We start from the raw sequence: 24,243 nt of genomic DNA, 5'->3' as shown, positions 1-24,243 counted from the left end.
GGGTGTCAAATGAACACCTCAACACCAAACCGAGGGCGTTAAAGAATTTATTTCTGCAAAGATATAAGAGAGTACCACGTTTTTAACAAGCGTAAAGAGACTGTAAAACGTCTTCTGACACTGTGTCGTTGCTACAGAAATTATACCTGCGGAGGAAAACATTTTCAGCATGAGGGTCATTTGCTGGTGGAAACGTGACCCCAGATGAATAAACAGCAGCTAGGCAGCCCCCTGAAATTCAGATCCCTTGACTGGAAGGGTCTTCTCTGCCAAGGTGAGTTCAGGGGATTCTTTCTAAGCAAAACCACTCAGAGAACATCCTCCACCCAGTGAACATCCTCCACTCTGCCAAGGTGAGTTCAGGGGATTCTTTCTAAGCAAAACCACTCAGAGAACATCCCCCACCTCTTGAGCTGAGAGTGACTCAGCTGCATCAGACCCAGGATTTTTTTTTCTTTTTTTGTTGAAACCAAGAGAGTCTCTGATGGGCCTGGCAATACACTCCCAGGGGCACCCTAGCCTGCCCAGAGAGGACTTTCCCTGTAGAGTCAAGATCATGGAGGTTCTTCATATGCCACTTCTGGGAATATAAAATGTGGCAGCCTCTCCAGAAAAAGGGTCTGGCAGTTTCTCTAAAAGTTAAACCTAAAGTTATCACATGACCTAGCAATTCTGCTCCTATATACCCAAGAGAAATGAAAGCGTGTGTCCACATGAGAACTTGTATACAAGCAGCATTATTCATAATAGCCCCAAGGTGGAAATAACCCAAATATCCATCAACGGATTAATGGATAAACAAAATGTGGTGATATAATATTATTTAGAAATAAAAAGGAATGAAGTACAGACACATGTGACAACATAGATAGGTCTTGAAAACATGATGCTGAGTGAAAGAAGCCAGTCACAAAGGACTACGTATTGTATGATTCTATTTCTACGAAATGTCCAGAGCAGGAAAATCAATAGAGATAGAAAGGAGACTGGTGGCTGCCTAGGGCTAGGCAAAGGGATAGGGAGATTAGCGGGTGACGGCTAATGGGTATAGGGTTTCCTTTTGGGGTAATGAGATATTCTAAAATTGATCACATGATGATTGTACAACTCTGTGACTATGTCAAAAAAGTCATTAAAGGGGCGCCCGGGTGGCTCCATCGGTTAAGCGTCCGACTTCGGCTCAGGTCATGATCTCACAGTTCGTGAGTTCAAGCCCCGCGTCTGGCTCTGTGCTGACAGCTCAGAGCCTGGAGCCTGCCTCACATTCTGTGTCTCCTTCTCTCTCTGCCCCTTCCCTGCTCATTCTCTGTCTCTCTCTGTCTCAAAAATAAATAAACATTAAAAAAAATTTTTTTAAGTCATTAAATTATATACTTCTCAAGGGTGAATTGTACGGTATGGGAATGGTATCTCAATAAAGATATTAAAAAAAAATAATCGTGAAGGGTTGTCACTCCTGAGGGGTGAAGCCTGGTCAGGTTGGGGCAGCCACCCAGCCATGAGATGCAGGGCACTCCCTGGGTCCTCTGGCCCTTGAGGTGTCTCTGGCTAACGTAGGATGGTTGACCACACCAGCCTTCCCTCAGGGCTCACCTTCAGAATGTAGCTCTTCGACAAGGGCTCCCTTGTGTGAGGTGGTGACTTCGGTACTTGCAATATACAGTGTGTGGGCTGTAGCGTAGCTGACAACAGTAACTCCCCCCACCCCCCCACCTCACTACGGTGAAATCCAGACAGTTCCACCATGCATTCTAACGCCTGGCCTGACAGATCCTCAGTGCCACGTCTGGCTGTGTGAGCCGGATGGGACCCGCTGTCAGAAGACCTGGGTCTAAGTCTGTGCTGTGCTTGATGGTCTTGCTCTGCTCTGGAGCATAGAAAATACTGGCACAGCCACAGTGCCATCTGGTCCTTCCAACAACACGTGGAGGAATCTAGAATACTAAGGTTTACGGCTAGCACAGTTAAGTGGTGCAGCTGAGTCAGGTCTTGGTGTGTGTTTTTGGAAACATTTTGTGGTCCAGTATTTTTCTCTCCAGCTTCCCTATATGGTCTCAAACGAGTTCTGTGAATCTCTGTATCTACTCTCCGCATCTCAAAATGAGAGCAGTCGAGAGGTGGTATCTAAGCTTCCTTCAGACTCTAACATCCTACTATTTTATGATGCTTTTCTCTGAAGATGGCTTTCTTTCATTCTTTATTTAAATATTTTTTAGGGGCGCCTGGGTGGCTCAGTCGGTAGAGCATCCGACTTTGGCTCGAGTCATGATCTCACGGTTTGTGAGTTTGAGCCCCGTGTTGGGCTCTGTGCTGACAGCTCAGAGCCTGGAGCCTGTTCAGATTCTCTGTCTCTGTCTTGCTCTGTCTCTCTCTCGGTCTCTCTCTCTTTCTCTCTCTCTTAAAAATAAACATAAAATTTTTTTTTAAATATTTTTAAGTTTATTTATTTTGAGAGTGAGCATGAGTGGGGGAGGGCAGAGAGAGAGGGAGAGAGAGAATCTAAATTAGGCTCTGTGTGGACTGTCCGTGTGGAGCCCAACGCATGGATCGATTGTAAAATCACGACCCGAGCTGAAATCAAGAGTACATTGCTTAACCGACTGAGCTACTCAGGCGCCCCTTTCGACATTTTAAACACAGTTAGGTCCTCTCCCAGCACCCCCTACCAAATAAGATTCTGTTCCCTTGAATATGGAGAGATTGCTACTGTGATCTAGATCCTAACCCACTCCCTATCCTTTCCATGCCACAGTCTCCAAGCAAACCAATTCACGTTGTGAACAGCACCCCAACTGGAATTAACTTGGTGATTTCTTACAAGTTCTGCCCAGGCGTTTTTCTCATTGTTTGAGATAAAACAGTTTCATATTGGCCTGTTTCTCAAATCTATGCCTTATACCTAACTGATGCCTGGCTCCTGCCAAGTTGAATTTGGCCTGAGGAAAATGATATTTGAGTTTTCAAAGTGAATCAGATGGATAGATGGGGGAGTTGAGATGAATAGTTGGGTAGATAATGGATGGATGGCTGGATGGCTGGTCAGAAGGATAAAGAAACAGATGACTAGACAGATGGCCATTGGATAAATGGGTGGGTGAATGGTTAAGCAGATGGACAGAAAGGGATGAACAGATAGGTAGATGGTTATTTAGATGGGTAGGTGGGTCACTGGATGGACGGATGGATAGATTGACAAGTAAATATAGATAACACAATGTATGTGGAATAAGAGATACGCACTCAGTCCCATTTTCACCGCTTTGCACCGTGATTTGCGAAGCCCCCAGCTTGGGCCGGATCAGATTGATCACATGGTTGTTCCAGAGGAACTTAACCTTCTGGATTTTTCCAACATTGATGTCCACGTCGATGTCACGCATATGACTTGCATGTGGTTGGAGGGATCCTCTGAAAGCACAGACGTGAAATGTTGTATCAGCTGGACATACGAATACATAGGATGATGGCAATCTATCATTTCTCCAAACGATGGCTGCTATTGTTGGTTTTCTGCAAATACCTTGAATGCCTTTGTGTACATCCAGCGGCTGCTAAAACACAACTGTATTTGTGACGAACAGATCTTCAAAAAATACAGGACCAGAGATTTGTACTGTCTTAATTTGTCCTTAGGGGAAATCAAGTATTTGGGGAAGCATATTTACCCTATGATTACACTACAGGACTAACTAATCCAATGTCATATGTTTAAAGATGTACGTGGTTCCACAGAGGTCTTCTGTTAGGATTTCATGTGGAGCAGAGAAAGTTGTCGAAGAACTTTCACTTAACATGAAAAGTGTTATGTAAAAGTTAGTACAAAAACCAGAACGTGATTTTGTAGCACAGTTACGCATTCATACAACACCTAGCTGCCAAGCACCTCCTACGCCCAGCAGAAGCTAGGTGCTGAGGTTACCGTAGCAACAAGAAGCTTGATATGTATGTATGTGTGGGGGGTGGAGAGGGTATGTGTTGGGAGGAGTCGCCACATAAACGGGCCTTTGAAGAATTTGATATCCATTAAACCTAAGTCAGAAAGCAATGACTGACACTGCAAAAGCAGTTAGCACATATCTCCTTTTAAAGAGTCAATTCCCTCTCTCTGGGCCTCACTTTTCTCATCTGTAAAATGGGATGATTGGATTAGATGCTAATATTTTCCTCCAGCAACGACACTCTAGAATTCACTGGTTCTGTATAACAGATGGCCAGATTTACAAAGTTTATACCCAATATCTTAGCAATAGTCTTTTATGAAAAGTAGGACCACTTCACTTTGCTGTCGAACTTACTTGAAAATTTCATATTGTTTTGAGTTCCCGTTACTTCCATACAAAGCAATCCTGAAGTACCCGCTTGTTTTCCGTTTTCCAGCCAGTGTGACCGACACCCTATGTCTCCAACCTGTCCAAAGACATATAATCAGTTCAATGAAGTCATCTTGTTAGGAAAAAAATCACCCCATGGAAGCCTTCTTGCTCCAAGCTCTGAATCTCCCCCAGGATGCGAGGTAAGGGGGGGAAGGTGACAGTGGTTTCTTTCATTGAAGTTGGAGTCCCAGAAACTCAGATTCTAGGTGGAGGTGAGCGATGCAGGGGGAAGAAAATATTATTGTTCAGCACAATCTCCTGCCAATACAGCAAGGCACACGCCCTGATGGATGAGAGACAGCCTCTTACTGCACGTGTGTGCCCGAAGTTCACATCATTACACAGAAAGGCCATCCGGACAGGGAGATGTTTGCACCATTGGGATAAATCACCGGCTCCTCTCCTCTCGTTATTCACTATTTTCACATGCAATGAACTATTTTAATTTTTTGAAAATTTAACAAAAATCCCAAAATCTTCATCAGGACCCCGTCTACCTGCCCTCCATCTCAAGTTTGTCCTTGAGATAACCATGTTGATGTCTATACTTAATCAAGTCCAGGGGTTCTCAATCAGGGGTGATTTTGCACCTCTGGGGACGTTTGGCAATGTCTGGACACACTATGAGTTGTCACACCAGGAGAGGGGGCTGCTGATGGCATCTAGTGGCCAAGGATCTGCTAAATATCTTGTAATGCATTACAGCCCCCACCCCCACACCGACAAATGATCCAGCCCAAAATGTCAGTACTGCTGAGGTAGAGAAACCCTAATCTGGAGCTTTCCCTGAGCATTCATACATACATGGGTAAGTTTATAAAAGAATATCTAGGCTTTTTTCCCCTTCCACAAATAGGATGCACAGTTATTCTCTATTGTCTCCACCCGTCTTCACCCCAGACAGATTTACCACCCTCTTCTGTCCTGCTCTGTGTTCTGGAAGGCCACCCCCACCAGGGATCTCTGCTACTGGCTTTCTATTGAGTTCAGCCAATAAGAGACTTGTTCAGGAGATCAGGAAGCAGGAGGAAAGGGTGGAACCATCTCTCATGCTCCCCTGCGGCCTCCTACTGTATACCAGATGTCCGGTGGTAACTCCCTGTCTCTGTGATAGCCCGATTCCAGGACCCCACAGCCACCAGATTCTGGGCGCCTCAGCACCCCTTGTTTGTTCCTTTAACCCTGCCCACACCTCTCAGAGTGGATCCTTCAAACAAGTCTCTTCATCTGAACCACTTCGATGAGTTCTCTCTCCTGTTGGGACCCTGACTGATTCATGTTGTATTGCATTTGTTGTATTGATACGTGTCGTTTGCCACTCGCATTTTTCACTTACTATGCTTTAGAGGATTTCTTTCTTCGGTACATAGAGCTCTCTCCTTGCTTTTATTTATTTATTTATTTTAAATGTTTATTTTTAATTCATTTTGAGAGAGAGAGAGAGAGAGAGTATGGGCAGGGGAAGAGCAGAAAGAAAGACAGAAGACTCTCAAGCGGGCTCCATGCGGTCAGCGCAGAGAACCCAACTTGGGGTTCCATCTCATGAACCGTGAGACCATGACCTGAGTGGATATCAAGAGTTGGACGCTCAACCGACTGATCTACTCAGGCGCCCCTCTTTTTGCTTTTCATGGTTAAATATAGTACTTGGCTGTTTACCAGTTGGTGGGCATCTAGGTTTCTCATCACTAAACTTTTAGCATTAAATACAATGCCGCAGTGAACATCTCTGAGCACACCTTCTTATGCAAGCGTTTTCCTAAGGTATGCCTGAGAAGGAGAATGACTGGGTTGCAGGAATATGCACATGAGACTTTATAGATACTGCCAAGCTGTTATCTTTCCTAAGTTTTATGAGGATTACATGAGATGCTATATGCGGAAAGTGTTTTGTAAAGTGCTGTATAATTATTTTTTAATTTATAACTCCCTTGGAAAGCAATTGCTATTCGGCCACCCTGTGTTATTACTTATAAGAAATGAATCTTGATGATTTCACCATCTTGTACTTTTTTTTTGGTGAGAAGCTGGGCAAAATAACAACACAAACACAGCATGTGTGTGTGCGTGTGTGTGTGTGTGTGTGCATACATATGTGTGTGTGCATATGCATGCATGATTGTGTAGGGTACTCCTATGACAGATCATCACAGGCATGACCTCTTGACTTACAGTGATTTTGCCCCACACGATCATCTTCTGTTAATTGATTCATGCTTTTTGCCACCAGGGTGGGTGAGCACATGACCAGCCTGTGCCAATCATTGTACTTCATTCCATTGATCAGAATTATTGGCTATGGGAGTAAACAAGAGGAGAGACAATGCCATTCTACTGTCCTTCTGTTACAGCTAAGCTGGCTGGAGTTGAGTTTCTGGCTGTTGCTAGCAGGGGTCCTGACTAATTAGGCTGCTCCACCTTTCCAAATTATTTGCAAGAGTTTTAAAAGAGTAAAATGGAAACTTACACGTAAAGTTACCACTGTCTCCTGTGTTCAGGAAAAAGGTCTGTCCCACAGCTCTGGTTTTCCCCTGAAATTGGTCAGCATAGTGCCCCATTTGGGGGCATCCTTCAGGTGGACAAGGGAAACAGTTACCCTGGTGAAAAAACATAATTTGTTTGTTCATGCTGGGCTTTGACTCACTCACTCATTCTAGCAAGCAAGTAATGCATCTTCCAATCCATCCTTGTATTTATCTACACGCACACATCCATCCCCCATCCATCCTCTCACCTACCCATCCAACCATCCATCTACCCATTCATTTCCCCTCCATCCTCTCATCTATCCACCCATTCACCTATCCATCCGCCCATCCTTCCACTCCTCCACCAACACGCGTGCATCCATCTACTCATACATCCATGCGTTCATCCTCCGAGCCACGCACAGAACTGTGTGAAGCCCTGCTGTGCACCCAAAGAAGTACCCAGAAAACCCGGAGTAGAGTTGGGAAGACAAGTCATATCCATGAAGCAATAATGTTAAAATATGGACGGGAACTGCAAGACATCTTCCAGGAGGAGTAAATGGGACAAATAAGTTATTCAAAAGAGCAGAGGAAGAGAAGATCTGTGACCATCTTCATTCGAATGCGCGTTACGTTAACTGATCCCTGTTTGACGTTCCCCACATGGTAGCTCATCAGTTGGGCCTGGAGGAGGTGGTTTGCTCTGTTCAGATCAGACTAACGTTTTCTGCTACAGTGTCACCGGTCCTTGTTCTTTGCCCTCGCCACATCCATCGTCCATGGTGTGCAGAGCGATCCCGCACTTTGGAAAGCATTAAGACAAGTGCTGGAGGGGGTGGATACTATTACCCATGCCCTAACAAGAACCAGCACAGCCAGAGCTGCATAATAGATCCTCACACAGTCCTTCTGACGTTAGTTCAACCCAAGACGGTTAATTTTTCAAAATTAACTTTGACAGGAACACATGTGAGTGTAAATATATTTTTACATTTACTTGGGAGAAAAAAGCATTTTGAAACTTCAAACTTTTGCAACCGCAGAATACTAACTGATTCAGGGAAGCAGCACACGCCTTCACGCCGGCTTGCTGCTGCAGAATTAATATCACCTCACAGAGCACTTGGGGACACGGTACTTCTATAATGGGGAAATCTGGCAAAAATTTTTTTTTTAAACCTTAAACAAGTAATCAAAACTGTCAGTCCTCAAATAATGAGACGAAGTGCCACTAAATAAATGCCAGTGCCTCCGGTTGTGACACACTGAGGAGTCGAGAGCACTCAGTGAATCACGAAGACATAACCAGATGAGTCGAGATTGTGGGATATTCTGCCGAACACTCAGCCTGGAATCTTCATGACGGTCAATGTCTTGAAAGACCAGTGAAAGATGTAGAGCTTTTCTGGATTAAAGGAGACTCCAAAATAAATAAATAAATGCAACGGAAGAAAAAGAAGGGAAGAAAGGAAGGGAAGGAGGGGGGCAGGGAGGAGAAGAAAGTGAGGGAGGCAGGGGAGGGGGGAGAGTGAAAGAAAGAAAAAGACAGCTCTGGAGGACATGATTTGGATATTTGGAATTCGAATACGGGCCATATTTTAGAAAATATTAGTGTATCAATTTAACAATTTCTTGCATGTTGTTCTGTAGGAGAATGATCTTGTTCTCAGGAGATGGATGTTGAAGTATTTCTGAGCAGAGTCCTAACGTCTTGAGTTCGCTCTTACATAATTTAGAAAAAAAAAAACTATACGTATACATACATAGAAAGAGCTAACAATCGGTGCATGTAGGTGATGGGTGTACGGGTATTCGTGTACTCTTCTTTTGACTTCTGTGTAGATTGGGAATTTTCCAGAATAAAAAGCTGGGATCTAGGGAAGACCCAGCAGGCAGGTCCCCTCCTGCCCACCCTGTCCCCGGGAGAGGAAGAGTCGGTGAGGTTCAGCATTCCAGAACCTCCTCCCGTTAGTCATGAGGTTACAGTTCCGCTCTGTTCCAAGTCACAGGGACAAAACCTGTCCTCCCCCCAGCCCCGGGGGTGACCTACCTCCTGAAAGTCATTGTAGGAGGCACATGGGTAGCCCAGGAAGCCGTCGGGGCTGGTGATGCTGCTTGAGTAATACTTATAGCTTCTTAGGTGATTGCACGCCACAAAGTCTCGGGTTCCTGAGGAAGCAAAGGCCATGGGAGCCCACAGGAGGCATTTCACTTTTGAAGCCTGAACTGTTCCGACTGAGCGGAAACCCCTCCTTCCACATTTCACAGATGGGTGTCAGGGCGCCCTGACTTTGTGAAGTTTTTATCACTGACTTTGCCATACGTAGGGGCAAGTAGGAAATCTGGGGTCTTGTTTAGGAATGGTGGTTGGCCAGAGTGGCTTTCCTCTCCTCACCCCGTGTCCATTTGCCAAGAAGGTCCTACTCAAGGGCCAGCAAGTGTTGGGGAGTGACAGGTGCTAATGAGCACATTTGTTAAATCTTCTGGGGGCCCGGGCAAGGAACATAAAGAAATGCTGAGGGCTGGGGGTCATGCAGGGAGCAGTGAGAAATGTATATGCAGAGACAGAGACAGAGACAGAGACAGAGACAGAGAGAATAGCAACGGTCTTTAAAGGGTTCCTACACAGCCCGGCCAGTTGTATGGTAAAGGCCCAGACTACTTGTTCTGATTTTTCATGAGAAGCCAGCATCCTGACTTTTACATGGAAACCTTTCTATGCTTAAATGATAACAGTATATTCCCAGTTTTAAAATCGTCACTGTGGGGGCGCCTGCGTGGCTCAGTGGTCCGACTTCAGCTCAGGTCATGATCTCATAGTCGGGGAGTTCGAGCCCTGCGTTGGGCCCTGGGCTGACAGCTCAGGGCCTGGAGCCTGCTTCGGATTCTGTGTCTCCCTCTCTCTCTGCCCCTTCCCTGCTCGCACTCTGTCTCTCTCAAAAATAGACAAACATTAAAAAAAATTTTTAAATAGTCACTGTGAGGACCAATCACATACGGCTGTGGGTTGCATTCTGCCCGCTGGCCAGGCCGCAATGTTTGAACTCTGGACACCCTGGGCAGGCCTCTCGTGTGAAGCAAGCTTATTTGTGCCTTTGGTCCCAGGTTGAGAAATTCTTCTTTCTTACAATTCCAGGCACAAGGTAAAAGCAGTGGACAGTAAGATTATTGGGGCCTTTGGCCACTCTTCTACCTATTTTATTTTATTTTATTTTACTTTACTTTATTTATTAGAGAGAGAACAAGCAGTAGAGGGAGAAAGAGAGAGAGAGAGAGAGAATATTTTAAGCAGGCCCAACGTGGGGCTCACTCTCATGACCCTAAGATCATGACCTGAGCTGAAATCAAGAGTCAGATGCTTAACTGACGGAGCCACCCAGGCGCCCCTCACTGCGTTTTATTTATCATCTTTTTCTTTCAACCAAAGTCTTCTTGTTTGGAAAATCGTTTTTTTCACTTCTCCAGCTCTCGGTACAAAACTTTTGATGAACAGAGACACCAGACATAGCTGGGGGTCACTTTGGGGGGGGGTCTGGTGGGGCTTCCCCCACCGCTCCTGGAGAAAGGCACATCTCCCCTTTGTGTCTGGAAAGCAGTGACGGGGTTAGCCCCCCAATAGCTCTGGGCTCTCCATGCCCAGAAACTTTCTGCAGAAGTTGGTTCAGTGTGGCCCACACCAACACTCATTACCAGACAACAGCACCTGTTTCAGACTTCGTTGCTTCTTTCACCCCCAACTGTTGCCCTGGGATCCCATCAGAGGGGAACCAGCAGACTTAACTGTTCCTCCGCCCTGCGCCTGGGGGACTCAGGGTTCCATACAATAGACACACGCTCCAGTGTTCCTGGCCTTATTCTCTCGAAATTGCCTCTTTCATTAAGCCTGGGCTCCTATTATGTGTGGCCTGCTGGTCACTTCTGAGGGCGAGCAGTCCTTAGTCACTTCTGGGAGGGGGCAGCCCTTACTGTGACTCTCCGGGAGGCTGTCCCTAGAGTTGGCCGGTGCAGAGCCGAGAGGGAGTTAAAGCACCGTTTACTGTCAGTGGATGCTGGCTGTGGCTTCAGCAATCAGGTCGAGGATTATAAAAACGCCACTGAAGTTCACTGAGCTCAGCAGAACAGACAGCGCTGGGTGCTTGCTTTTGGCTACATCCTGGTGGGTCTGGGATGCCCCTGACACAGTCCCTGGCGTCCTGGCCCCGGAACTCCTAGCTCAGACAAACAGATACTAAAATGAAATGACCACAGACTCAGAGCCTCCACTCTCAGGAGGCCAGTAAAGCCTGGTCTCAAGGGTGGGTGACAGGAATAGCCAAAGGCCAGAACAAGGGCAGCTAACACAGATGATGCCTTAGGCCACCTAATGTTAAGGGTCCTGAGCCTGTCCTCTCAGATGAATGGAAACCCACGCAAGGCTCTTCCCCCGGGCCCTGGGCCTCACACTACAAGCACCTGCTCCCCGAACCCTCAGAGAACACCCCTGCTTTGTCTTCCTGCTAGCTCTTTTCTGGGCCTAGAACCTGACCACAGCACATGGCAAGGAAGCCTAAGCCCTTCAGACCTTTGCGTACACCCAGCTTCTTCAAGGAACAGGCACGGAGGCCAGAGCCCGAGCTGGGTATTAGGCAGCATGCGGGTCCCTCCAAGTCTCAGCATCCTGACAAAGGGGAGATGGTCCAGGACGGGGCAGGAGGTCCGGGCTTTGCAGCCAGAAATTGGGCTTAAATCCAGGGTGGTCTTGGGCAAGCTTTATAACTTTACTGAGTCAGTTTCCTTGTCTGTAAAATGGGGCTAATCAGAGTAAAGACCTCATGACATGGTTGTGCAAATGCCCGGCCCGACCACGCACCATTTCTCCCCACCAGGAACAGCTGCTGTCTTGCTTTCCTCACTCAACGTACCTTCCCATAGTCCATTTATGTCAACGATGGTTGAAAGGGCATTTTTCTGACATCCAGGCATTTGCTTTCCTCCATTTGGATAGAAATCCAGATGGCCCACCTTTTGGCTCATTCCAAAACCTGAAATGTTGGAAGCAGAGGTGACCAGGGAGGTAAGTGGCCCCAACGTTAGGCTGTGGACACAGACAGTGTTCAATTCCTTCCAACTGCAGCCAGAACCTTCTTGGAAAATTCTCTCCCGGGTGTAGCCACCCTGTCTGTGGCTCTCCAGAAAGTGCTCAGAGATGGGCACTTGGTAAGACAAGAAGGGAGGAGAGCACATGGGAAGAGAGATGAGAGGGAAGCTGGGCTCTGGGTGAGCGTGCTCACGTGTGTGTGTGTGTGTGTGTGAGCGTGTGTCTGTCTGTCTGTCTGTCTTGGGGAGACCCTGAACAATACTGACATGCCCTGGCACCACTATGTACCGGCAGATACATATCAAGACTGGTGCATTTTTATTACTATATTCATTTAAAACTTTTGACTTCTATGTTATATTGTTCTATTGAGACCACATGACATTATATTGCCATCTTGAGAGCCCAGCCCAATGGCTAGGAGTTTGGGTTTTTGAAGCGCGCAGACCTGCGATCACAGCCTGATTGTACTTCTAGACTCCGTAAGGTTGGGCAATTGCCTGACCGTGTGGAACCTCAGTTTCCTCAGCAACGAAATTGTAAATAGTAATACTCACTTTTTAGGTTGTTATGATTAATGAGCTAATGTGTATAAAATGTTCAATGCAGTATATGGTACTCATTAAGCGATATAGTTATCCTTGAAAACATCTTCTGTTGGCATGTTTCATAAGTGGTTATATACGAAAGTAATGAAAAAAGAACAAGGACTTGTGAAGGATTAGATAAAAGGATATCTTTAATCTCTAACAAAACACACTGCAACCAAAGCTTGGACAAAAGAAGTGAAAAAAAAAAAAAAAACCAACCTTTGCATGTTGCAGGTACAGGTCAAACGTCAATAGGAAATACATCTGTCACGCTGGATAGTGGCAGATCGGAAAGGACACAAGGTTTGAAGCCTAAGTGATAGCCTTCTAGGCTGCAGAAGTATCTTTTGTTTGACCTGGGGGGGCAAGCTGAACCCACCGGCAACGTACTGGCTGTTTACTCGTGCCCGGCACCCATTTCGACAGCTCGTGCCCGAGACATTCCTGCAGTTAGCCATCTTGAATGCCACCCCTGCGGTATGTGTATGCGGGGGCGCCTGGACTTACTCTCATCAGGGATGGCTGGTCACCAAGAGGTTCAATGAGGAACTCACCTAGGAAAGGGATCATGGGAGCAGAGTCCGTGTGAATCACATCCACAAACATGGCATCCGATGGGTCCAGCCGAACCTCCTCAGGCGTGCCCTGGAAGCATGGCTCTGCTGGATCCAGCCCTGAAATGGGGGAGGTGGGCAGTGAGGCCACACTCTAGGACAAACCAAGATCTAAATCCTGTACCCACAAAATCCACGGGGATTCCTGGGCAGAGTCCCAGACCTCAGTAGCCATGATGTGGGCAATTGGGTCTGTAGCTCTTGGTCTGCTTAGGAGAGAGAAGTTGAGACAGAAAGGCTAACAGTGGGGTCACTGACCGTCAAAGAACATCCAGAAGTCTCTGGTGCCTGGCTCCAAGCAGGATCTAGGTGGCCCTCTTGTTCCCTCATCGCCTTTACCCTTTTTACCCTCACTTGTTACTGTTTGGTCACTGCTCTGCAAGACTGCAAGCTCCTGGCCTTGCCCACCTCCACCCAGGCCCGGGTCCCCCAGCCCCACACTGTCTAGTCCTCTGTGGCTGCCTACGCTAGCCCCAGCCTACTGCTCACCCTCCCCCCGCCCCATTCTCCCCTGAAAAATCTGTTCTGTCCAAGACCGGGCTCAAATACCACCTCCGCTCTGAAAACTTAGCCCCTCGTTTCTCAGCACACACCATCCACATTGTGCAGGATTATTTTGTGTTCTTTAATTCTGCTCTGAATTTTCCTTGCCTACTGAATCGTCTGCCTCTCGGACTAGACTGTGGGTTTCCTGAAGTAGGCTGTGCCCAGTTCATCTTTGAAGAGAGGCAGGGTGGAAGCTGCTGGGCACCCAGGACTCTGTGACCTGTATTTAGCCCTGGTTCTGCTCAAGGGCAAATACCTGTCCTCTCTGAACTTCAGTTTCCTCATCTGGAAAGCAGGAATCACAACAACCTCTCTTACAGGGTTATTGTGAAAACCCCTTGAAATGATGTAAGAGAAAGGACTTTGCAAACTGAAAAATTCTACAGAAACACAAACTATATAATCCCCTTATTTTTTATCCGATGCCAGCAGCGTCCTGAGCAAAGGAGCCATTCATTAAATGTTGAATGCAACTGTTTGCCAAAGTCACACACTGATTTGCTCGCACAAAATAAATAGCCGGCTGTGTCTGTCTTGTGTGCCTTACTTTTGCTAAATGATTCATTCATTCATTCATTCATTCAGTATTTACCGAGCACCTCCAACATGGCAAGTTTCAGATAGCCCCTTTCATTTTTTGCCCGTGCATGGCACAGCATACATACTTGTGGAACTGCTGAGTCAACGTTTAAAAAATCACTTATTATTATTATATTACTCTAGCAATAATAACCTTGAAGTCATGGGTTCAATATGCTAATTCCTTTTTCTTTTTAAAAAATATAAGTGTATTTTTATTTACAATCGGGTGTTTTCTAATACACGTGAAAACATGGTCAGTTATTTTTTCATTCAAGTCGGGGCTCCACCGACAGTCCGTTCGGGTTCGGCCAGTCGGGGCGCGCGGAGCCGTGCGTGAACGGGCTCTGGTCTCGCCCCCGCCGCCCGCACCCCGTCGGGGCCGAGCGCTCCGCACCTGTGATCCTGCCCACGCGGCCGCCGAGCCTCCTGCCCGCTTCGGCCGCCGCGTGCGCGCCCAGGCTGTGGCCGATCAGGTGCACGTCCTCGGGGCCGTAGCCCAGCTCGGTCTGCGGACGGATGCCGAGTCACGTCCCGCCGGCGGGTGGGGATGCGCGCCGGCGCCCGGCACCGGGAGTGGGGGGGAGGCGGGGGGCAGGACCCCGGCTGGAAACTCCGGAGGAGCCACCCCCGCGCGACTTGGCCCTAGCGGTGCAACAGTGCTGACCAGCGGCCACCGCGTTAACTGCAGGCGGGGACCGGAGGTGCGGGGGCGGGGGGGGGGGGGGGGGCTGCTCCCACCCACGCCCCACCGCTGGGCGCCCTCCCCTGGTCCCCTGCAGGAGATCGGCCTGTCTGGGAGAGCGTGGGTGGTGGGCCTGGCTCTGGGATTCTCCGGAATACACTTTCCAAAAGGCTGTAAGAGGCCTTCCCTCCTGGGGTGATTTTGAAGACACATCTAAGCTGAGAGTCGAGAGTCGTGCGCTGGGAATTCCCAGAACAGCCTGCGTGAAATAAACAGGCTTTATTTCCGAAGGGGAAACTGAGGCTCAGAGAGGTTAGTTTGCCTCGGGCCCCCTAAGTAGGAGTCTTCAGGACAATCCAGGAGAGAGGAAAGCTGTAGCTTCACCTTAGAAAACGCCCTTTTTGGGTTTCCAGGCCTGCCCCCGGCCCAGGGGTCCTTAGGCTGCCGCTTAGGTCAAGGCGGTGCTAGCCTGTCCCCTCTCTGCCCGCCACCCACGGGATGTGGCCCAGGCAGGGTTTTACCGACAGCCGTTGTATTAAGAAAGCTATCTCTGCTCCCACAACCCGAATGTTGTGCACCGCTTGGGTATATTGTGTCTTTGCCCCACGTCTCCAGTCCACGCAGATGCAGTTCACCTTCTCCACTTGAAACATTTTCTGGGGAAGACAGGTAAGAAGGAGAAACCAGTTTATTAACAGCCACCAGTTGTACACTCCAGAGATAGGAATTCACACCCATCAAGTACCTACTTGTGCCAGAGCCTTAATATTCCTGACACTTGCCTTTTCACCACATCGCTATCAAATGGGTATACTTATCCCCACTTTAACAGATGTGGAAACTGAGGCCTGGAATGGATTAAATGACTTAGAAGGTCTCATGGATACTTAGTGACACAGCCGGATCAAAAAGATCACTTACTAGATCAGGGATTAGTGAACTATTACCCCAGGGCCAAATTCACCTGCTTTTATAAATCAAGTTTTATTGGAACACAGCCACATACTTTGTTTACTTATTGTTTATCTCTGCTTCTGAGCTAAAAGAGGTGAGTTAAAACCGTATGATCCAAATTGAACACAAATGCAAAAGTAATTGCTCCCTAGTTCTCCACAGGAAGTTTGTGGACCCCTACACCAGAGAGTTGAAGCCACGGGTGTGATGCTTTTATGTTCCCGACAACGCTTTGATGGGAGATCTAAGGTACTGAAGGACAAGTTTAATAAGAAAATTTAGACTGAGCTAGGATACAGCTCTCTCAGATATATGCATCTTTTATATCATGTGCTATGACCACAGTCTATTTGCCCAAGCACGGATACTGGTCCCTTGAGGGGGAAAAATAAATGTCAGAAAGGGCCACTCCATATACTTTGTTCATTTTGGGGTGCCCTGGACTGGAACTTGGTTTGAGGTGGGGAGGAGTTGGCTGGAGACTGGGGCATCATGGTGGATTGCTGTCGTGGACTCTAAGTCTAATGTTCTCTTTTGTCTTAGCAAAAGAGTGGACACAGGATTAAAAAGAGAGATGGCTAAGGTCCGGGAAAAAGACAAGAGCAACGAATAAGGGTCTTTGCCTCGTATTTATTCAGATCAGAAGGCTTACAAACGTGATGGGCCTGCACAACGAGACAAAGAAACTGTGAACATTAATTTGAGGATGTGAGGGGGAAGAGGGGATTTTGAAGGTATACAGTGTTTGGGGTTTGGGTCAATATAAAACAAATTTCAGGTGCCGGGCAGATGGGTAGATGGTTATTAACAGCAGACAGGAGGCACCCTGCCTGTTTAATCTTTGCCAGCCTAGGGGATGAGACAGACGGGGGGGAATAACCTCAGGGTTAACAAGACACCTTTTCTTTTGTTAACCATCTCTGCTCTGTGCTGCTTTGCCTGAAGCACAGTCATCCAAAGTCCAGTTCACCAATTTACCTGCCCTGGCTGTATTCTCCTCTGAAAGTGGCTTTCTGTTGTAGTACTAAACTTGGGGTGCTTTCACCCTGAATATCTAATCTTGTCATTCCTATGTATCGGGCACCTTTGCGCCGATTCTATTTCAGGCCTTTGCCTCTCTCTATATATTTTGGGGGTTTCAGCACCCCCTCCCTATATGGGGGTGCCGTTGCACCTCCCTATTCTTGGCACCTTTGCATCTCCCTATTCTTGGCACCTTTGTGCCTCACTATTCTTGGCACCTTTGTGCCTCCCTTTTCTTGGAGTGCCAATCTGGTTACCCAAAGTCGGGTGTGAGCATTTTATGACTTTGTGTTTCTTTGTGCCTTGTTAACCCATTGGTGTAGACCCTGAGGATTCCTAAGCTGATCCCCCACAGATTGCGTCTACCTGACTCTTCCATCTCCAGGTCTACACAATTTCCTTCTGGGACTCCAGGGGCGTGTGTGAACCACCCCAATTCCAAGAGAAGAAGAGAGCCCTTGGACAGAAGCTGGTGAAGTTGGTCTCAGTGTAGACTAAGCCCCAGAGAACCATGGCCCTGGGCACCTTCTGCGGGCTAAATCTCTAGATACACAGAATTTTGGTGTTTTAAGGACAGGAGATCTGGTTTTGCTTTTCCAAGTCTGGATTCAACTTTGGGCAAGTATTGAACTTCTTTGTGCCTTAATTTGCTCATCTATGAAATGGGAACAATAACTATATCTTCCTCACAGTGTTGCTGGGAGGATTAAATGGGACAAGCACTGTGAAATGATTATACCTGGACAGTGTCAGGCTCATAGTAAATGCTCAGGAAATGGATGTTATGAATAATAATTCATTATTAATATTCATGATAACTTTAGAGCTGTGCTGTCTAGTATTATAGCCACTAGCCACATGTGGCTATTTAAAATCCATTAAAGGGGCACCTGGGTGGCGCAGTCGGTTAAGCATCCGACTTCAGCCAGGTCACGATCTCGCGGTCCGTGAGTTCGAGCCCCGCGTCAGGCTCTGGGCTGATGGCTCAGAGCCTGGAGCCTGTTTCCGAATCTGTGTCAGCCTCTCTCTCTGCCCCTCCCCCGTTCATGCTCTGTCTCTCTCTGTCCCAAAAATAAATAAATGTTGAAAAAAAAATTAAAAAAAAAATCCATTAAAATCCCCCCCAAATTAATTGAAATCCAATGACTTTAAAATTCAGCTCTGTGGTCCTACTAGCCACATTTCAAATGCTCCATAAGCACAGGTAGCTAGTGGCTCTTGATTTGGATATTTCCATTAGCACAGAATGTTCTATTGAATAGCAAAGCTCTAGAAGGTAAAGTTAAGTGGTTTTATGTCACACAGGGATTTTCTATAAACCATCAAAGACAAATGTCAGGTAATTTGCTGTAGTCTCCACGTCTGGTACTTTCTGATTAGACTGTGGCTCTTTTCAGCCTCAAGAGGAGCTGGTTGTTTAGAAATTGTTGAGTTGGGGGAACTTGACAATGGATGTCCTGAGAACCCAGATTTTCCTTGGTGGTTTTAGAAAGGACAATTCTCTCCCTGAGTATTTCCTTTCCCAGTCTCAGGGATGTTGGAGCTGCAGTGTTTGAACCTAGCTGCTGGGTGCTCATCTCCTTACGGAGTGGCCAGGTGAGGAGGGTGGGCACCTACCTTGCACATGTCCAGCAGCCAGCTCTCTTCCCCCTTGTCTATGAAGCCATGGATGATGAAGCGTGTCTTGCGTTCCAGTTGGAAGTTTGAAGCCTCGACAGTGTCTAGATCAGTGGCAGTGATCAGCTGGTTTAATTACAAAAGAGGAGTTTGGATGTTGGCCTTTACAACCCACGGAGCTGTTAGAGTCAGTTCCAATAAGACTGAGGTCATGGGTTCCACTCCCATGAGATTGGGTCAGGCTAGAACAGGCCTTCCTGACCTGGGGTTGGAGTACAGAATTCAGAAAGTCCAAGTTCATGGACTTTCTGTTTTCATTAACCCCTAATTGACATCTAGCATTTCTGTTCATTATGAAGTCAGGCAACAAACTGTAGTAGTATTGATGTACTCTGTCACCCGTAGAAGTCACAGATATTTTCATGTCACATTTACAATCGTTACAGGTACTTTAAAATAATTTATCCTCATTGCTATTTTTTTTACTTTTTATTTATTATTTATTCACCTTTGAGAGCCAGAGTGCAAGCAGGGGAGGAGCGGAGAGAGAGGGGGACACAGAATCTGAAGCGGGCTCCAGGCTGTGAGCTGTCAGCCCAGAGCCTGATGTGGGGCTCGAACCCACAAACTGTGAGATTGTGACCAGAGCCGAAGTCCGACACTTGATTGAGCCACCCAGGCGCCCCTAGTCTCATTACTATTTTAAATTACAGTAGTTATTAGATGAGCTGCTAGATCTTGTTATTTAGTGAGATAATAAAGCAGCACATATTTATCGAGCATGTTCTGCTAACTGTTTTTCAATAGAGTTGGTGTCTTTTGTAATCCAATGCATTTCACTTTATGCATTTAAAAACATCATCCTGAGAAGGGGCCCTTAGGCTTCCCCGGATACGGAAGAGATCTCTGGCCTGGAAAAGATGAAAAACTTGTGGGCCAGAAATACCAGGCTTAAAGGGGGAGATTCAGCTCAAATGGAGCCTTCGGGGGCATCTCAAGGTCCTGAGACTTAAGAACAGATTTCTAAATGCCCTCAAGCCCCTTTCTACCGGACCCCAGAGGCAAGATGTCTGAAGAAGGATCCCAAAATAAAAACAGCACAATAGCCACGTTCAAGCAGACTCCCAGATGGGAGTGCTGAGTCCCCTAGACTCCCACAGTGGGTGACCTCAGGGACCTATAGAGAGACACTTGGCTCTTTAAACTCTGCCAGGGACTGGGGCTGTCAGCTGCTTGGATTGTCAGCAGGTTCTTCCTGATCACTGGTAATCACCCGAAGGAAGCCTGCCCTGCCTCTACCTGGCAGGCCTCCTGGGAACTAACGGGTGCTCTGAGGGTCCCCACCTTTTGTCCTTTGTGGTTAAGTATCCCTTCTTCCCCATCGGTCTTCCAGATCCTCAGGAAGGATTTATACTTCCCTACTTGTACCCCATTGAGAGGCCTCTCTCCCTCCACTGCCTGGTGCAGGAGGAAGACAGACTCTCCCACGGGTACACCAGGCCTGGGCTTCTCTACACATGCCACTCATTCCCTCCCAGGGACAGGCTGCTGATGCCGGGAAGCCCCTCAAGCCCCATGCACAAATGTTTGTGAATGTGTTAGTTTCCGGACTGGGTGTCCGTAGATGTCATTAGATATGCATAGGGGGTTATGATCCTGAGAGCTGAGATGGCTCTAGGTCAAACATTGGTGCGGAAACATCATCTGGAGAGTTCCAAAGCGGTGCATTTTTCCTTAGACCACCATGTGACGGCTCCACTGTGGGCACCCAAATCCACCCACCGGGCAGTGTTTCCACGCCCACTCTTACTTGGAAGTTGTTCGGATTTTCATTGGTGTACAGAAGAAAGCGGGTGTCAATGTCCTTGGGAGCCCAGGGAAATAACTTTAAAGGCCTCTGAAGGATCCCCGTCCATGGTTTTCCATCAGAAAAGCAGCCAAGATGTCCATAACAGATCTCTTTTCCTGGGGCAGGAAGAGCAGTGAACAGTAGCAATGTCATCTCAGCTACACAAGAGGACTCTTTTATTTTTTTTTTAATTTTTTTTTTCAACATTTATTTATTTTTGGGACAGAGAGAGACAGAGCATGAACGGGGGAGGGGCAGAGAGAGAGGGGGACACAGAATCAGAAGCAGGCTCCAGGCTCTGAGCCACCAGCCCAGAGCCCGATGCGGGGCTCGAACTCACGGACCACGAGATCGTGACCTGGCTGAAGTCGGACGCTTAACCGACTGCGCCACCCAGGCGCCCCCACAAGAGGACTCTTCAGGGAGAACCCAGGCCTGGGTATGGCCAGTGTTGGTCTTTATCTTTGCCAGTCATTGTTGCCCAAACTTTTGTGGTGATAAGAATCACCGGGGAACCGGGAGTGACTACGTGTGTCACATATACACAATCCCAGGCCCCTCCCTCAGAGATTCTGATTTAGAGGGTCTGGGGTGGGCTGCTGGAAACATGTTTAATGCTATTTAACCCTTATCATGAGGCCAGTTGGGGAATCACTGAGAATTCCCGGGAACCTTCTGCCTTAAAACTACTTCTTCCAGGAAACTCCCAGAAGGCCCTTGACATGTATGCATCAAGCATCAGCTATTTCTCAAGTGTGAAGCTGTTAATGCTTCTTAATTCACCTGGACGTCTCCATTACATCCAGCACCAGCCCGTGCATACGGTAGACATTTGTGGGTACTTGTCCAATTCACATGACTTCATGCTATCCTTTTATATACACCTTTGCCCCAAATTATTCTCTGCCATTTCAGATTTTCCCTATTGTTCCTTGGAAAGGTAGCTTTTTGCATCATCGTGTACACAGTAGGGGCTTAATACATGCAACTGATGACCCAGATAACCACATCAAAATCTGAGGGTCCATTCTCCAGCCTACAACACAAACACTTCCCCAAGAAATTGTCACTGAGGGTGACCTAATGAAACCCAGAGGACTGCAGTGGGTCTCCCTCTTGGGTGCCAGAGACCACACTAGCACTTTACCAGTATTATCCCATTTAAGACTCAAGACAGCTCCGTGAGTTAAGGGATTTGTATTATTACATCCGTTTTACAGACGAGGAAACCAGAGCACAGAGAGACAGAGTGAGCTGCCCAAGGTCACAGCCGGCGGTGGAGCCAGGGTTTGAACCTGCGAAGTTTAATTGGGAATAAAGCTAGGTGCTGAGGAGACAGAGACAGATCAGGTTCAAACCCTGCCCTGAGAGAGAGGAAATCTAACGGAGAAGGAGTAATTAATGATGGAGTGGAGTTCACTCTGGGAAGCCGAAACAGCCCTGGAGGAAGGGTGGCAGGAGACTAACGCTGGCCTGGCTGCAGGTGGTAAATGCACGAGTGTGGGGGCCAGGTTAGGACACTGGGGCTGTTAGGGGCAGGGTGGGGAAGTGCTGGGGGGCACTGAGCTGGTGAGTGGCTTGGGAGCTACGCTTCATGAAGGTGTTTGGCGGGGACTAGTGTAGGTGGCTCTGAGGAGGGAGAGCCTGAGGGAGGGGTGGAAATTAAGGCAAAGGTGGGAAGATGGGAGTAGGAGGTCCTGTCTGAGCCTGGTTTGGGACAAGTGAGTTTGAGGCATAGTGGGAGGCCCTGGAGCTCAGGAGGGTGGGGAACCAGAGGCTGGGCAAAGGGGAAGCTCCGAGGCCAAGAACAAAGGGGGGTGCCTGGGAGTGACTTTTGGGGGATGCCCAAGTCTGGGGCAGGAGGAGGCAGCAGATCAGCAAAGGAGATCAGAGGAGCAGCCCCACCGACCCCAGACTCTGTTGTCGGGAGCCCCGTCTCACTCCAAGGCTAGGATGGAAGGGAAGTCCCAGAGTGGGGGGCTGGGGGCAAGGGGGAGGAGTCTGGATGCAGAAGAAAACCTCAGCAGAGATGCCAGGAGACGGCTCTTGCGAGAAGCATGCTCCAGCAGGGCTTGAGGGGCCACGCCAGGCAGTGAGGGGTTCTGCCTGATGGGAGGAAGTGAGGCAGAGAGGGAGGCCCCGGAGTGCACCTGTGAGGCACACCTGTGAGGAGGTGGGGGTGATGGGCAGTAAGCAGGCTGGAGGTCCCCGGGGCTCTGGTGGCCAGGGAGGTTGTTTCTGTTTTAGGAGGCGTGGATCCTGGAATCCGTATCTGAATCTGGACAGAGGCCACAGGAGAGGGGCTGATCGGAGCTGGGGCGACAGAGACCCGGTAAGGAGAGAACGTGGGGGCCCCGGGCAAGAAGACGGGCTCATCGGGGTAGGCCTGGCAGCACAGAAGCTCTCAGGGGGACACATCCATGTGGCTTTAGTCTGCAGACATGCACTTGTCCACTCGAGGAACCGAGGGTGTGAGAGGCCAGCCGATATCGTCTCACCCTCCACCTGCTCCCTCTGCCGCACACCTCTCAGCCACTGGAGCCTTTGCAGGGAACAGGACCAAGCGGCCTGACTGCCCGGGGTCATCTGTGTCAGGCACATGGCCACAGAGTCAACACTCCCCGAATGATGGCCATGTTGCTTGTCTTGCAATAATGATAATGCTATTATTTACAGCGATGGTAACAATGATGGCAGTGTCTCCAGCAGCCTCACCCCAGAGGCCAACCCAGCCACAGCCGCTTTCTCCCCAAAGGGACGGTGACAGCATCCTCACCTCTGACTGTGGCCAGCAGGAGAAGTCCGATGGTCCAAGAAGGCAGCATCTAGGTAGACAAAAACATAGACACGCAGAGACACCCCTGCGCCCAGGGATGAGGCTGGCAGTCCCAGAGCCCGGACAGGGGAGGAAGCCTGGGACACAGCCGGGGCCCATGACTCTCACCCTGAGGCTGACGCCTCCCCGCACCCAGGGCGTTGGGCAGCAATGCTCTAAGTCCGCGTCTCAGGGTGTTCCCACCGCAGCGACTGTCCCCCCTTCTGGGACATGTCCCTCTGGCAGCCCCAGCCCCCCGAGCCCCCTGCCCACGCAGGGGCCGTGACTTACTATGTGGCAACTGGAGCTTCCTCTTACAGCCCAACAGGTCGGCCGGTGGCTTTTATACCCAGGTTGTATCCTTTGGACTCCTTAGAGGGGAGAATGGGGGAGGCGAGATAGTGCTCTGCACATGCGTGCTTGGAACTCAGGTTATCGCAAACACATACCGCCGCCCTGCCCAGAGCGCAGGCCTATTTATAAAGTGGGATTCAAGGAGGGGGGCACCTGGGTGGCTCAGTCAGTTAAGTGTCCGACTTCAGCTCCAGTCACGATCTCATGATCTGTGAGTTCGAGCCCCACATCAGGCTCTCTGCTGTCAGCCTGGAGCCCACGTCAGATCCTCTGTTCTCCTGTCTGTCTCTGCCCTTTCCAAGCTGTGCGTGCTCTCTCTCTCTCTCTTTCAAAAAGAAAACATTAAAAAAAAAAATAATGACATGGGATTTGAGGAAAGGAAGACCAGAACTGGGGACAGAAAAGGACTCTGTGATCTCACTTGACAGATTCTGTTGCCAACATCTGCGTTCCCCAAGCCACAGAGAAACACCAAGCTTGGAACCACAAACCCCAAGCCCATCTTGTGGCTCTGCAGTTCTTGCAGAGTGGTGTGGACGGGCGGACTGAACCCCTGCTGTTCAGTGGAAATGCCTGTTTATGAAGACACAGTCTCATTTACTCGGGGCTAGGGTAGGCGGGGAGCAGCCCTCCAGAGAACCTGGATAGAGAATAAAAATGCAGACAATTCTGCTGACCAAGAAGCTCAAAAGAATA

General features: G+C 48.4%; 1 protein-coding gene across 1 annotated transcript; it reads right to left on the bottom strand.

The window, feature by feature from the left end:
• Positions 1 to 29: 29 nt before the first annotated feature.
• LOC122493287 (pancreatic lipase-related protein 2-like) lies at positions 30 to 23,763 on the bottom strand. Its single transcript, XM_043597656.1, has 13 exons — positions 23,485 to 23,763; positions 23,155 to 23,203; positions 20,340 to 20,494; positions 18,530 to 18,655; positions 15,457 to 15,591; positions 14,648 to 14,759; positions 13,066 to 13,185; positions 11,746 to 11,865; positions 8,895 to 9,013; positions 6,841 to 6,970; positions 4,296 to 4,407; positions 3,241 to 3,408; positions 30 to 146 (listed from the first exon to the last, which is right to left on the bottom strand). The coding sequence occupies exons 2-13, from the start codon at positions 23,201 to 23,203 to the stop codon at positions 83 to 85; spliced, it is 1,410 nt and encodes a 469-aa protein (XP_043453591.1). The 5' UTR covers positions 23,485 to 23,763; the 3' UTR covers positions 30 to 82.
• Between the last annotated feature and the right edge of the window lie 480 nt (positions 23,764 to 24,243).

This window comes from Prionailurus bengalensis, chromosome D2, assembly GCF_016509475.1.
Source record: "Prionailurus bengalensis isolate Pbe53 chromosome D2, Fcat_Pben_1.1_paternal_pri, whole genome shotgun sequence".
Taxonomy (NCBI): Eukaryota; Metazoa; Chordata; class Mammalia; order Carnivora; family Felidae; genus Prionailurus; species Prionailurus bengalensis.
Note: the sequence above shows the minus strand (reverse complement) of the source record. Positions and strands in the feature narration are given on the sequence as shown.